Source organism: Uloborus diversus, chromosome 1 (genome assembly GCF_026930045.1).
Source record: "Uloborus diversus isolate 005 chromosome 1, Udiv.v.3.1, whole genome shotgun sequence".
Classification (NCBI taxonomy): Eukaryota; Metazoa; Arthropoda; class Arachnida; order Araneae; family Uloboridae; genus Uloborus; species Uloborus diversus.
In genome coordinates, this window is record NC_072731.1 from 30,575,714 (window position 1) to 30,591,737 (window position 16,024).

Below are 16,024 nucleotides of genomic sequence, written 5' to 3' on the forward strand. Positions count from 1 at the left end.
TCTGCTTAGCCTTCACATTGCTACCATTAGGTTTGCCTCAACTGCAGTAGTATTTTTTTCGTTATCATCTATGCCAATAACAAATGATGGGGGCTAAGTAAGAAAATACAGAATTGCATCATGAGCAACTTAAATGCTGTGAAATGTAAATTGGTTAGAAAAACGTAATACTTAAATGGTTATAATTAATTTAACTACACATTAATTCCAAAGAGGAACAAAGATAAGTTTTTAGTGCCAATCGCTTAAATTTTGACGCGTGTTTATAGTTATTATTATTATTATTATTATTATTATTATTATTATTATTATTATTATGGAGCATTTTTATGAAAAAAATAAGGTGAAGTTTCGTGATGGTAACTTCTTACTATTTCTGAAATACCTACATTTACACTAAGAAGAATGAAATAAAAAAATTTTGAAAAAAAATAAAATAGAATCGACTTCAAATTTGCTCTATAAAAAGTGAAAAATAATTTTATTCTTTAAACACCATCGATAATGCTTTTAAACATAATTTTTGAAGTTGGCGCAAAACCGATAGATAAAATCATTCACAGCCATAACTCAACTACAACTATAAATTTAACCAGGCCCAGTTTCTTCACTATCACATAAAGTATGCATTGATGACAACATATTTAAATAACGATATAAATGTTTCGTTCGTAACTTGGGATGCTTTTCTGAAAAAAAATATGAACGAAGCATGGTTACACTGGATTTTACGTTTTGTTTTTGCGCCAACTTCAAAAATTATGTTTAAAAGCATTATCGATGGTGTTTAAAGAATAAAAAAAATTTTCACTTTTTGGAGCAAATTTGAAGTCGGTTCTATTTTTTTTTTTTTTTTTTTTTCAAATTTTTTTTTATTATTATTATTCTTTCTGTATAAACCGAAGGACGTTTGTAAATTTGAACTTTCTTTTTTATCCTTCATTATTTTATTTAGCTGCATTAGCTTGAATTTCTGTAGCAATACCAGTAGTGAACACCACTACCACAAAACAAGAGGAAAAGGTTGTCACCACTTTTTTCGTAGAATATGTGAGTCATCACTAAGTTTCAGATGACTTCAGAATGTTAAAAAATATTTTCTAAGAATAGGTTACCTTGTTCGTGGGCTAGAGTGGTGGAAGTTCAATGGAATGAATTACAAGAATATTGTATTTCATCCCTTTTTGGCAATATATTCAGTGCTCTATGATTAAATGTGGCCGTAGAAGCTTAGTACTAAATGCTCCATGTAGAAGCTTAGTACTAAATGCAATTATATTTCGATAAACTAGTAACTCTTAAGTTCAGGAAATATTATTAAAAAATATAGTCTGCACTTCAACAAACTCAGTGAAAATTAATTATTCATTAACCCTAAAGAACTTTTAGAAGTAGTACTGCTCATGAAAAAAATGGAAGCATAAAAAGCAACTCGTTAGCAAAACAAATTATATTGTCTTGTCTTTGATTGAGTTAGTAGTATAACAATTTAAGTTATTATCATTGCGTATTTTTTTTTTTTTTTCTTTTCGGTACAATGCTGTTTTGATAACTGTGACGTCCAACTCTTGATTAGCCGCGAAATAATAGACACAGCATTTGCGTAACTGGCCAAAGGCAGGAAATAGCTTTTAAAGCATGGAAATATCCTATTTATTCATCGCACGCTTTAAGTTGAAGGAAAATACGTAGTAAAAATATTTTGCGGCGCAGAATTAGTCATTGTAGCGTGACTCGATTAACTTACCGATTCCATTTTCAGTTATCAAGAAGTAAAACTTTTCAATTTTAATGTACAAAGAGAGTCAATCCTTACAGATTAATTCTTGCTTAAACCTCTGCCTCTAGGCTCAGGCCCGGAACTATAAATCTTGGAACCCCCCCCCCCCCCTGCAACAAAATCTGAATGGCCCCTCCCCAGAGGCCAGCAGGGTATATTTGCAATATTAATAAGTCTTAGTGCTAGTTTTCTTCCAATTTTTTGGGTCGCTGGACATCTTAAGAACGTGCCCCCTTCCCCCCCCCCCCTGCACTGCGGGTACGCAGTTCCAAGCCCGTCTAGGCTAAATGTAGCACTTCAGGAAAGAAAAGTCACCTGTTAGGCGTGTTGACCATATCAAAGCTTTTGCTTCAAACTGTAGTTTTCTTACCTGATAAAACGAGGGGAGCCCTGATGAGAGATCACGGGAGGTCACTGAGACCTCCCCGAAATTTCTTTATTCTTAATTTTGTCTGAAGATTCGGCAAAATTTTCATCATTCGACAAAATTTGGAGTTCTATTCGGCAAAATTATCATCATTCGACGAAATTTCCATGCGGAAAATTCAGAATTTCCGCCCTCCCAAAAATATAAGCTCTGAGCGCCCCTGTAGTCTCGTAAACAAAGGCCACAATAAGGGGGGGGGGGGGAAAGTAGTTTTGCAAATTGGCACACACGTACAGGAAGGACTCCTGAGGAACATACTAAAAGTCCCTAGTCGTGGGGGGGGGGGGGAGCTCGCAGCGCCAACTAGGATTTTATATATATAGGTGTGTTTTTTCAGTTTTCGTCTTATATCTCAAAAACTAATAACTTGAGAACAACATTGTTATTTTATGAATTAAAGAGCGTGAAATTATCTTTAAAACGCTTTTTTTATTGTAACTATAATAGTTTCCGAGATATTAAATTTTAAAATTTGTGAATTTTTGAAAAACTGGACTTTTTTTCGCTTTTTTCTATTTTTGGAGCATCCTCAGTGATTAATATGATGTAATTTTTTTTTTCAGACTAAAGTAGTGAAGGTCATTATGGTGATTTGATTTCTTGCAACTGAAAAGCAGGTGAGGATACTTTAAGTCCCCGGTGGTAGGAAAGGAGCTCGCACGACCATCTTGAAATTAAAGTGCGTGTTTTCAGTTTTTGCCTGTATCTTAAAAACTATTTACTTGCAAACGAAATTATTGTTTAATGAATTAAAGAACGTAAAATCATCTTTAAAAGATTTTTTTACTTTAATTCCATCTATAACAGTTAATGAGAAATTAAATTTCAAAGTTAGTGGATTTTCGCAAAAATGACCATTTGTTCACTTTTTTCTATTTTAGGACCCCTCGAGGATTTATTTGATGTGATTCTTTTCTCTTTTCGATCTGAAGTAGTGCAGGTTATTAGGGGGATTTTATTTCTTGAAATTAGAGGGCAGGTGGGGGAGGAAGGAGGTGAGACGTTCTTTATTTCATCAAATAACAATTTTGTTCCGAAGTAAGTAGTTTTTCAGATATAAGACGAAAACTGAAAAAACACATCTAAAATCCTAGCTGGCGCTGCGAGCTCCCCCCCCCCCCCCCCGCCTACGACCGGAGACTTTTAGTATGTCCATCAGGAGCCCTTCCTGGTACGTGTGTGCCAATTTGCAAAACTAAAGGTTTTTTTTTTTTTTTTTTTTTTTTTTTTTTTTTTTTTACCGTTCATTGACTAGACTACTGAGTAAAACTGTACTATGTAATTAAATAATTTTTGCTAATTTCAGTACACATTTATATATTTTTCGTCATTTCCACAAATTTCAGCATTAATAACTAAAAATTTAAAGAATATTTTTATTTACAATGTTATATTTTACACGATATGAAATATAAGATTCAGACAAGGTTTGGTTATTTTTTAACCTCTATATTATCTAATTATGAATAAATGACCTTGACCAACTTACTCCGCAATTGGGATAAATTGACCCAAGTGACTATCAATCTTACCCTCTTAGGTAGTAGTACTTGCAATGAATATTTTCAAATCTTACTATGAAAACTTTATCCTCAAAGTACGCTGATAGCAGGGGTGATCACCCCCTAACAGCAAGGGCTCTTAATTAGCGCAAAAGCCCCCCCATTGAAAAATACCCCTCAAAACTACCCCCCTAAAAATGCCAATGGCGCAGTCTGCGCCCTGACCAGTGGCGGAGCTAGGGAGGGGCGGAGGGGGGCAATCCACCCCGGGTGGCACTTTTCTAGGGTTGGCAAATTAACCATTTCGATGTGGAAAAAACACATTTTCCATTAGGATTTTAATCTGCTACTGCTGGCGAAAAGAAAATCTTCGAAATGTAAGACTTTTGTATCACTAGCGGATTAAAATTACTTTGATACGAAGCAAGTCTTTCTTGATAGCATATCAGTACAGTTTCTTGTTTTTCTCTGAGGGAGCGACAGTGGTCAGGGAACCAATGTTTTTTTCAAACTGTAGAAGTTAGTTCCAAGAGGATGAACAAATGAAGTTTTCCAATTTTCATTATATAAAAAAAAAAAAAAAACCACTGGATTTTAAGAGAGTTTCTTGACAACCTCCTCGTGAAACAAAAACTTCCTTTAAAAGAAAAAGAAAAAAAAACTTCAGGGAAATGGTAACAAGAGTAAGAATGGGAGGGGAAGATGAAAAAAAATGTACACGAAACAATTTCTTGCTTATCACAGGGTTAGCTTTATATATTTCATTTTGCTTTGATTTCTAATTCATTACACGAATTCTCTCCTTCAAAAGAAGTAAAAGGGAAATCTGTTTTCTCGCTTTTAAGAGTAGAAAATTAACCTGACAACTTTGTATCACATGTTAGTCCGTTCTTTGTGGAAGGTAAGCGAATTTCACTGTTTCAACATTTGGTTTGGTCCCTCAATTTGGTCTAAATAGTCTTGGTCAACATAATCTAAAATTTCGTTTTAGCATATTCGGTTTCAAATAATTCTGGCCGGGAATCTCTTCCATATCCACTCTCTAGTCTAACAGCGTGAAATATAGCTTCCAAATGTTTTTAAGCGGAATAGCTCTCGAATCTTTCATTCATTTTCCTGATATCACCAAGGATTGCTTAGAAATACGTTTTTAGACCTCAATATAGAAACATTTTTGAGCAGAGCCCCAAACCCTATCGTTTCCTCTAACGTAGCAAACACAGCCAAAAAGTACACATTTAGACCTTCAATTCTGAAAACTTTCCTGGAGAACTCCCACCCTCCCTTCTAACGCCTCATCATATAGATTAAAATTACGTTTTTGAAACGTCAATACTTCAATATCAGTTTGTGAAAACAGCATTTAAACTTTTATCCTTGATCTCCTATGGTGACCAAAGAAGCCTAAAATACGTTTTTAGGACTTTTATTTCGGAATTTTTCCGAGAGAATTTCCTTAATTCCCCCTCCTCTTTCCTAACGTGTCCAAAGATTAAAACTGTGTTTTGAAAAATTTCCGAGGAAGGAAACATGAACTACTTACCCCTTTTTCTAACGTCGCCAAAGATAACGCAAAATATCGTTCTTAGAAATCTGCTTGGGTGGGAGAGCCTCGCTAGCCCTTCCTTCTCACCCAAAGATAACCTAAATTGAACTTCAGCTTTAAGAAAGATTTTGGGAGGGAAACCTCCCTCTGCCCCCTCTTGCTTCTAACATTATCAAACAAAGCCTAAAGTCGGGCGTCGATTACGAAAATTTTCTTTAAGAAACCCGCCTGGCTTCACAACATTTTAGTACCGTTGGGTGTTAGGGAATCCTTCAACTTCACCAAAGATAGCCTAGAATTTCGTTTTTAAGACTTCGTGCCGGAAATTTCCTAAAGAAAGAGCACGAACCTTTCTCATTCCACCGAATATACCTTTAAAATCGATTTCAATTTTAAAAGATATTTCAGAAAAAAACCTCAGCGGAATCTCTCACCTATTCTATTCTATTAAGTGTCACAACTGACTTCAACTGTATTTATGTCGAGGACTGCATACTAAGTGCCTTGCCTCCATTATTTTATATACCGATAGATGGCAGCACCATCACCGGATCGAACAGTTAATGAGAATTTAGATCTAGTCCAGGAGCTAATAGCTACCTGGTGCTAGCACCCCCAGAGGTATCGTTTCACTTGGAGGACATTGAGACCACGAGCATATTTAACGTCGCCCAGTCCCCTTTAATGACGACGGTGGGTCTTCGACCATCGACGTTCGAACCCAGGACCCTCCGGCCCCGAATCCGACACTCTACCGATCGGGCTACCACTGCCCAATCTCTCACCTAACGCCTTCAATTGAGTTAGGATACACATGCAATTGCGTTGCCAAAGATAGTCTAATATTGTATATTTCAAAGCTTAAAATTTTCGAATTGATTATTCGACCATTCTCGATTTTTTAACCGCTCCAAAGTTGCTAAGCTGCATTTTAAAACATTGAACTCAGAAAATTGTCTTTCGGTGCCCACCGATCTCCTAACGTCAAAAAAGAAACACTGAGATTTTCCTATTCCGAGTCACAACTGACTACAACTGTATTTATGTCGAGGACTGCATAATAAGTGCCTTGCCTCCATTATTTTATATACCGACAGATGGCAGCACCATCACCGGATCGAACAGTTAATGAGAATTTAGAACTAGTCCAGGAGCTAATAGCTACCTAGTACTAGCACCCCCAGAGGTATCGTTTCACTTGGAGGACATTGAAACCACGAGCATATTTAACGTCGCCCAGTCCCCTTTAATGACGACGGTGGGTCTTCGACCATCGAGTTTCGAACCCAGGACCCTCCGGCCCCGAATCCGACACTCTACCGATCGGGCTACCACGGCCCCCTGAGATTTTAGTTTCGAAAAAAATCGGGAGCAACCCAACCCAGCCCTTCCCTTCACTTTGTTAAAAATTGCTTAAAATTGGGATTTTTTACGTAAATTTAGCAATTTTCTCCAAGTGTACCCCCCCCCCCCCTTTTTTGTGAGTATGTAGAAATTAATTACGTCTTTTTTTCTACAATTAAATTTCTAGTTTTAATTCAAACACCCTTGACAGTTTAATGTATTAGCTATTTCACAACGAAAGGGCGGCATATTGAGGAACCACCCCGGGCGGCAAATACTGTAGCTACGCCACTGGCCATGACTCCCTCCTAGGTGGGTACCCCTGCTGATAGCTTTAGCCAGGGGTACCCCGAACTTGAACTTTCGGGAGGGCGAAAATTCTCAATCTGCCGAAAAGAACTCAAAATTTTGCCCAATGATAACTTTGTCGAAGTTCGCTGAATAAGGATATTTTTAGGAGATCACAGTGACCTGCCGTGACTTCCCATTGGGGGTGCCCCTGACTTGAGCATAGTTTTTTTTCCTAAAAGTTCAATTATGTTTAAAAAAAAATCATAGGAAAATAAAAATTGAACAACTAGTCCCGGTCCCCCTTAAACAAGAGGAACTTGGTCGAACACAAAAATTAGTGAAAAAAATATCATATCTCACCGGCGCGGTACCTGCAGCCGGGGCAGACGACAGTTCCTTCCACCACGAAGCAGGGCACTTTCTTACCCCAGTTGAGATCGCTGGCTCGGATGACCGAGAGCAGGAGCGCCGCCCCCAAGAGCAACAGGTGCCACGAATCCATCGCAGGGAAATAGCGAGCAAATGTGCGTGTGTGCCGCTCGCTTTTGTGCCGAACGGAAATGAATATCATCTGCCTCATCTCTCCATCGTGACCTCTACACTCGCAATAGTCACCGGTAGGACGCGCAGAAATGCTGGCTTTCGAGAAAACTGCAACCGTGTCACTGGGTTGGGCTCCCAAGAGGTCACTCTCATTAGTTAATACTATTTCCGGAACAGTTCCATATTTGTCGCTTCGGGACAAAGTTTCACTTCTGTTTTCAATAAATTCACTGAATTAAGTGATTTTTCAATGCATTAATCTTTGAAAATTACGGAAAATTTTGCATTTTCCCGTTTTTTTATATTTTTCGCACACACGCAAACAAACAAACAAACATTAGGGATATTCAATACATCCATGAGTGGCTGTTTATGGCAGGGGTGGCCTCCCCCCCCCGAAGTGCCATAAAAACTCAGCTAAATATCGGTAGCCACCCCCCCCCCTCAAGAGAGAAATACCCCTTAAAACAATCCCCAAAAATTTCAATGGCGATGCGGTACTGCACTAGGAATTTAATTTTGTCAAGAGCATTCTAAGCCAAACGAATACTTGAGAGATCTTTTACATGCTGCATACGAAATCTTGGCCATTTGCCAGGGCCCGATTAAGATGTCAGGAGGCTGAAGGTAAAATAACATTTTTAGGCTCTTGTATTCAAAGTTTTTCAATTTTAGCCATTGGATAATACAATTTAGCATTGACTAAAACAATGTTTACCATTGGGAGGCCCTTAAACAGTGGGAGCACTAGGGCCCAGGGTCGGATTTAAACTTAACGAGTCTATAAGCTATTTCAGGTATGGGGGCTCCTTTTGTAGTCCGAACAACTTTTCTCTCGGTGGTGTAAGAAGCAATTTTCACCTTTTTCTTCTTTTTTTCCCCATTTACTATGTATGAATACGCTGTACATTTTATGTCTCTTGAAAATCCACCGACTGAAACCAGGATCAAACCTGTGTCTTGGGGCGTGCAATTCCCTACAGAATTCCTGGTGCACCACACACTGAGAAAAATGAAGTTTTCAAAAATGAGTACATTCATGCTTTTAAATTTTCTTGACACTTTTTGTTTCAAATATGAGTACCCATGTTTTCAAATAGTGTGCTGAATTATTTCATACTCAAAGATGAGTACATAATACTCAGTTTTGAAATTATTACGTATTCAAAACTGAACACAAATACCTCAAAAATGAGCACACCTGTTGATTTGAGTATTTGAATGTTTCAGATTTGAATACCACGTAGTCGGAGCCATTTTGACTCGCGATATGTTCAAATTTGAGTTCTTTTTCGTCATTTTTGAAATTGTTGTTTTTAGAGTACACACACCATACCAAATTAATTAAACAAGTGGCTCACATTTGAAATCTTACTTTCTGGAAAAATATAATTTTTGTGGTATTCTGACATGACAAATAATCCATTGTACCGTAAAACCTCTTCGAGCGGCCACCTGTCTTAAGCGGCCACTACTCTTAACGGCTAATTTTTTGCGGTACGGTTTTTTTTAGTCAATAGACCAAAGTTAAAAACAACCCTAAAAACGGCCCCCTTACGTGAACGGCCGTCGAGTGGATGCGTCCACCCTATTTCTCAGGAAAATCTATTCATTTTGTTTCTAATGTACTGCTTTTAAGTACAATTAGGAGAAGTCTTATTGCTGTGAACGAATTCTAATAATTTTGGGGTACAAATGTCACTCATGTTTATTTTATTAGTTAGTTTGGTTTACTAGTTATTTTATTAGCTACACACAGTGTGTATGTGCAATCTGGGTTGCAAACAACACTGTGGGAGATCATATTATGCGTCTCAAACAACTTATGGAAGTTCTGAGCAATATGAGTGCGGAAAATCGACGAGAGAATCAATAGAGTACGATTTCAAATTCTCTTTCCGGCACGAAACAGCAATGGGTTTAATAATTACAGTGCCGACTGAGACAAACATTTTCTGGTTAACGAGTCAGCAAAAATAATCGTTTTTCAATCAAATCTATTATTAGTTTGGGATTGGTTTAAGTTAACTAATCAGTTCGTTGTGTCATTAACGGCTTTTGAGCAAAAAATTTTTATGCCTTTCACAGGTACTAATTAGGTCTTTGACGAACAATTTAGAAAAGTCTCAAACTTCATTTTATGTGTTAGATTTGCTTCTATTATGCATTATAGAAATTATATTGCAACTATAACGAAAAGCCTTTAATGCGGTCACCCCGCTCAACGGCCGAAATTTTGCAGAAAGGAAAGGTGACCGCTCAGAAAGGTTTCGATGTGCTATTTTGTCAGGTATGTGAATATTCTACTGAGTTAGACCTCAAGAATTATTGGATCAGAACTCATTTTGAAGTGCTGATATGAATCAGCATTCAATATACCGGAACCCGCTCCTTATCAAGTGAGATTATCTACTGCATATGGATGGAACATCTTTTCTGAGTTAACTTCAGTGCTAAACACGAATAGTGCATAACAGACATATTGAATGAGAACCCATTAAGCGTTTTCCAGTTGAAGCGAAGAAATTAATTATCTTGAGTCATATTCTTCTTTTCTTCTTTTGCTTTTGATAGCGATACCGAAAGTTTAGAGCGCAATCTCTGACGAACATAAAAAAGATACATACTTAGTACTTACAATGTATAAAAATCGTAAACAAACTAGACATCACGTAACATATTTCACAACCTTTTTCGAGTTATGGAGGAGAATTTTTCTTAAGTTTTTGTAATTTACTTAATTTAAATTTGCAAAAAAAAAAAAAAAAACAATATGGGAAAAATAGCTCTATAGCAATTATGTGCAAATGCAGTACTTTTCGGAAGGTAAAATGAACATTTTCAAAAAAAAAAAAAAAAAAAAAGATAAACCCGTCAATTAATATTGCTGAATGCGTCCGTTAAATTTGTTAATCCTTTATGGATTTTCAGTTTTTTCCCCTCCTTGAAATCAAAAAAAAAAAAAAAAAATCATACTCTATTAACAGTCGAGTCGTCTCAACTTACGCGAATGATGCGTTCCAAGACCTCTCGCGTAAGTTCAAATTTCGCGTTGCGGAAAAGGGTTAGTATATGAATTTTTTATAAACATACTTAATTATTTTTGACATTTGTAAACCCCCCTCAAACTCCATTTCTTATATATTAAGAAAAGCTGTATTATTCATCGAGAAAGACATAAAGTAAAACAGTACGATACTTGTACGTACAGGTTGTAGAAAAAAAATGCAGCACAATAACAGTACTGTGCAGTAGATACAGTAATTATATTTATAACTTTAAAAAATGAAGAAGTTGATGCTGCGCGATCAGATTGTAATCGGTCTGCTCTTGACAGCACATGCACATCAATCAACTCGTCAGAAGAGGAAGAAGAAGAAAAAGTGATGAGTTGATCTGCTTTCTTCTGAAATTTTTCTGCCGAAAAAATTCGTGATGTGGGCGCGGAATTCGCGTTAACTCTAAAATTCGTTATTCGTGGAAATCGCTTTAAAGCCATTTCGCGTAAGTCGAACAGCTTCGTAGCGCAAGTCCACTGTAGTATGCAACATATATCAAGTAGACGCGTGCACGGTCGGGGGCAGGGCCGCGCCGTCCCTATGTGCAAGGTCGTGCGGCGCACGGCAGCGCCAGAGTCAAAAAGGCGCTGATCTCTACCAATCAAAAATGCCCCAAATGGGAATAAACTTTCCAAACAAAAAAGTAAAATTGAACTTTTCTTTATATCTAATGATAGCGATGAAATTATACTGGTTATTGAAACAAGCAATGATATCGTTGTTTATCTAAAAGGAAAAATTATTACACTGAAAGCATGTGATGCTACTTAATGAATGCATTAGCATTTTTCTTCCTAATGTGGATCCGTGAATGTTATTTCGATAGTACAATGCGGTTGAGCAAGCATACGAGGCGAATTTCTTGATGTCTTTTTGTGATTTTAACCAACTTTTCGTGGTAATTCGACTGCTTTATGCTATCATCGCAAAAAAATACGGTAAGAACATTTGTAAATTATTTACTTGTCAGTTCAAAACTTTCACGGGGTGACCCTGACTTCAGTCCTGCCCCCATCCCATTAAAAATCGTTTAAAAATCGTTTTTAGGAACTCAATTTTGAAATTTTTCCCGGAGAGCGTCATTCAGCCCTCCTCCAACATTATTAAATCATCTAAAATTTTGTTTTTAGGACTTCAACTCGGAAACATTTACGGGAGAGAGTTACCAAATCCCATCCCTTCTCCTAATGTCATCAAAGAAGGTTTTCAATTGCATGTTTATAAATTCAATTTGGAAAATTTTCAGTGAAGGAATGATTAAGCCCCTCCTTTTCCATAACGTGATAAAAAAGTGTCATACAGATTTTTAGCTTTTGTTTCCGAAAAACTTCCACACTTGAGTCACTAATGCCTCCCCCCCCCCCGCCTCCCCAACAAAACATTATACTCTGAAGTTGCGCTTTAGGACTTCAAATTTCGAAAAATTTACGATGGAAAGCTCCAGACTTACGCCCTCCCCATAAATCTTTAAAGATCTTCAAAATTTTCGTTTTTATGACTTTAATTTCGTAAGGGGGGGGGCGAGAATCCCTGAACCTTTCCTTTAACATCATCAAAGATGACCAACAAATACGTTTGTAGGACTTCAGTTTCGAAAACTTTCCGGTCGAGTTCCAATTCCCATTACTTCCCGTAAAATCGCAATACGTGATCTAAAATTTCATTTCTAAATCTTCAATTTTGAAAAAAATTTCGAGCGAGCATCTCAGAACTCTTTCGGGGATGCTTTCGGGGAACATCATCGGAGAAAATTAAAAAAAAAGAATCCCTTGCCTCATCTTATCGAACGGGGAGGGGGGGAAGAAACACGATTTCGATTGAGTTCAGAAATATGAGGTGGGTAGTTATCTCGAAACTTGGCCTAGGGCGCAAATTGACGTTCATCCGCGGCATTGGACATAACCATAATTACTCGATTCCCCCCCCCCTTTTTTTTTCTTTAACTATCTGTGTATTTTTTTTTTTTTAAAGCCTCCTTTTAACGATTCTGTGTTTTAGTATGCTTAGTTTCAGATTTTATAGTGGAATATCCTCTACTCTATTATTATTATACTTTAGAAATAAAATCAGTATTCTGTTGTCATAATTTGATAGGCATAAAAGTTTGATGAACTATCCATCAATTGGAGATTAGAGAGATATTTTTGTGAAACGTTTGACTTTGATACTTAAAAAATTTCCTTTTTCCAAAACGCATTAGCAAACCAAAGGAGCAATGGAACTTGAAATAACTCCGAGACATGAATTAAAAACGTACACTATTCCAAAATAAAATATTTTCGCATTGTTTTTTAATAAATAAAATGCCGAATGTATTTTGCCTATTTTATATGTCTACAAGACCTCACTTCAGGCGTTAACTGTATTTTCTCACCGAACGCGACTGCATAAAGGCGCTCAAAAGAAATTTGCACGACGGCGCCGATCAGGCTTGGCGCGGGCCTGGTCGGGGGGGGGGGGGGAGAGAAGGGACACCTGCTGGCCCGAGCCTGAAGGGGGCCCGATATTTTTAAAATGAGGGGTGAAAAAGAAAGGTAAACAATATGGAGGAAGGCCCGTAAAAGTCGTTTGTGACGGGCCCCAAAATTTGTGTGCACGCCCCTGATATCAAGCACAAATTAGCAAATCAATTGAAGATACCTGTTTCTCATTCCTTTTTTCGAATGATTTTTAATCCTGAAAATCACTTCTTTAATTGAAAAGGGGGTTGCTTGAAACCCCGAAACACGTGCCGACAATCAATTTCTTATATTGTGCTTGATACATACGTTGTCTACTATTGTTACTCTGTTGCAGAGAGGTGTTCATTCATTTCAGATTATCATATACGTACGCATCAAGTACTAATTGATCAACATTCATTGAGCTGAGATCCTTAAATGATGATTTGCACGAATTCCTCTCTCCTTCTTTCTTCTCTTCAAAATTGAGCTTCCAGTTAGATGGTTTATCATTTCCCTCCCTCCCCCCGCTCCGCCCCCGCCCCCCTTTATTTGCCGGAGCACATTCCGGCGATATTGGAAGTCCATCATTTCGACCAGCGACCGCTATGCAGAAAGCGCCGCCCCATCTCCTCGCTCAAGCTAGAGAATACCTCGACTCCTTGTAAGCCCCTGCGTTCTGCATTTTCTTTAGTTTCCGGTTCTAAACCTGTGCATATTTGCAGTAAACTCTCGATTATCCGGAATGGTCGGGAAATATGGCTCGGGCCGGGTAAGTCAATGTCTCGAATAATCGATTTTTTTTTTTAAATTTTGATTTTTTTTTTTTTTTTTGAAAAATAAGAAAAATATCTTTCCAATTAGGATATTAAATAATGTAAGAGAAAAATTAAAGAAAAGTATTGCAATAAAGAGAGTCACAATTAAAGTCATTCCACAATATTCCCTTCCTTTCACTTTTTTTTCATTTGGGGTGGGGGGAGCGTTCGAATCATGCGCAATCCGGATAATCCGATCCCGGTTAATCGAGAGTCTATTCAAATTCTTTAAATAACTTACGTGTTTCTAATTCCTCCCTCCCCATTATTATAGCCTCCCCCTCCCGAACTCTTTGTTTCAAAACGGATTAGAAAACTAATTTTTATAAAACGCATCTCTCTCTCTCTCTCATTTTTGATGTATGAGACCTAACTTAAACTGTTCTAGGGGTTTAATGAGAGGGAAGATATTTTTTTTCTTTCTATTTCACTCAGGGCAGTATAAAGTATTTTTTTTTAATGACATGTTGAACTATTTTTTGATATTACTTTTAAAAAAATGTAGCATTTGAATGTAATATTCTCTTTAATTTAGAAGCATTTATTTATTAATGTGTTTACGTTATTTCTTTTAATTAAAAAAAAAGCCATTTTAAGATACGTTGAGCGGTTTTTGGAGTAGAGCAGGGGTTCCTAAACTTTTCCGATCCGCAGTACTCTTTGAAGAATCACAACTTTTTCACATCACCCTAGTATATCTCTATTTTACCTACACATTGAAAATGCGGACACTTCGCCCCTCATTGTGGCACACGCTTTGAGAACTCCTGGAGTAGAGTAAAAGACCTTAGCACTGAATCAAAGTAAATCTAGATCCTAAGTAATAGTAAGTAATGCGAGATCCTAAGTAATCCTAGTAGCCTGTATTCGTGGAAACAAGATTTTGTTTTAAACAAAATTTTAGTCAAGATTGTCTGGTTAACATAAAATACAAAATGAATCACCCAGTGATTTCTCTTTTTAACTAACAGTATTTAATACCTATTTCTTTGCAATCATTTTTAACTTCTTAAATTTTGTGCATATATGCCTTTTTTCTTTCTTTTTTTTCCATTAATTTACTTCAAAAACTATTTGTGCTGGATTACTTAACGGAATAAGGGAAATTAATGCCAGTATTACAAATGAGTGTCGACAGATAAATATTAATAAAATTATTTTGATAATTACTTAACGGAATAAGGAACATTCAAATCCGAGTCCAAATAAGTCCCCATCCATTGTTAATTTACGTAATCTACTAGCTGCGTGGCCAGGCTTTTCCCGGTCTACCTCAAAAATAAAAGTTATGTAAAGTGACGCATGTTCGATAATCTGTCTTAGAGGGGAAAAAAAGTGTGAAATTTCCCGTCAGAATAATGAAAACAGTCCCAAAACCCTTAGTTAAATCTGGACATTAGTCTCTATAAAATTTATTTTTCGAAAAAGCAAACTATTTACATAAGTTAAATGAATGAAAAATAATCAAATAAGCTTTGTACTACAATATGATTTAAGTGAAAAACCAACGTAAATAAAGCACAAATTTTGAAGAAAATACAGCATATAGCTATTTCAAGGCTACAATGGAGTCTCTTCATCAGTGCAAAAATCTCACCAACACAATCAGAAGTTGCGAGAGAACTGACAACAACAAAGTGGATACCGGTATTTATACCAAAGAGGGCCAACCAATAAGAGTTCAGGACACGAGCATAGGCGGATTTAGGACGGAGTTCCTGGGGGGGGGGCAGCATTTTTTTTTTTGAGCAACTGTTTTAATTGCCCCCCCCCCCCGCATGTTTTGTCTGTTTTCCTGTGATGCATAAGGTCATGCTTTACTTTTTGTTGTGCGTCGTTTTCATTAATGTGTGTTTTCATGCTGTCATTTTTGAATTGACCTTAAGAGGGGTGACTGGTATCAAGAGAGTGATGCAAGGCTCCCTTTTTAAGTGGGCTATAAAATATCTCCAATTTTAGGGGGTCTGGGGTTTTTTCCCCAGAGAATATTTTGTAAAATGGATATAAAATACTGCATTTTGAAGCCATATACGAGTTAATTAAATAGACAAAAATCTCGGGGGAAAAATAGACGAATATTTTTTTTATTTAATTTTTATGATTTAAATGTGCTTTGTGATGTAAGTTAATACTTTAAAAGAAATGGTGTACAAATTTAGAAAATAGGTAACATGAGAGTAACATGCTGCTTATTTGAATAATTCATAATTTATGCACTTGATAAGAAATAAAATTGAAGCACACTTTGCTAAGGAGTTTCAAAGACTTGTCTA

The 16,024-nt window shown here is 36.8% G+C and overlaps 2 protein-coding genes across 3 annotated transcripts in view; one reads left to right on the forward strand and one right to left on the reverse strand.

Moving 5' to 3' along the window:
* Window positions 1–7,432, reverse strand: part of LOC129228665 (uncharacterized) — a 43,727-nt gene extending 36,295 nt beyond the window's left edge. The window contains exon 1 of the mRNA XM_054863352.1: window positions 7,251–7,432. Within this exon, the coding sequence (XP_054719327.1) occupies window positions 7,251–7,392 (142 nt within the window). The 5' untranslated portion in view covers window positions 7,393–7,432. The remainder of the gene's footprint in view (window positions 1–7,250) is intronic.
* Window positions 1–16,024, forward strand: part of LOC129228634 (pyridine nucleotide-disulfide oxidoreductase domain-containing protein 1-like) — a 271,523-nt gene that overhangs the window by 224,834 nt on the left and 30,665 nt on the right. The window lies entirely within an intron of this gene.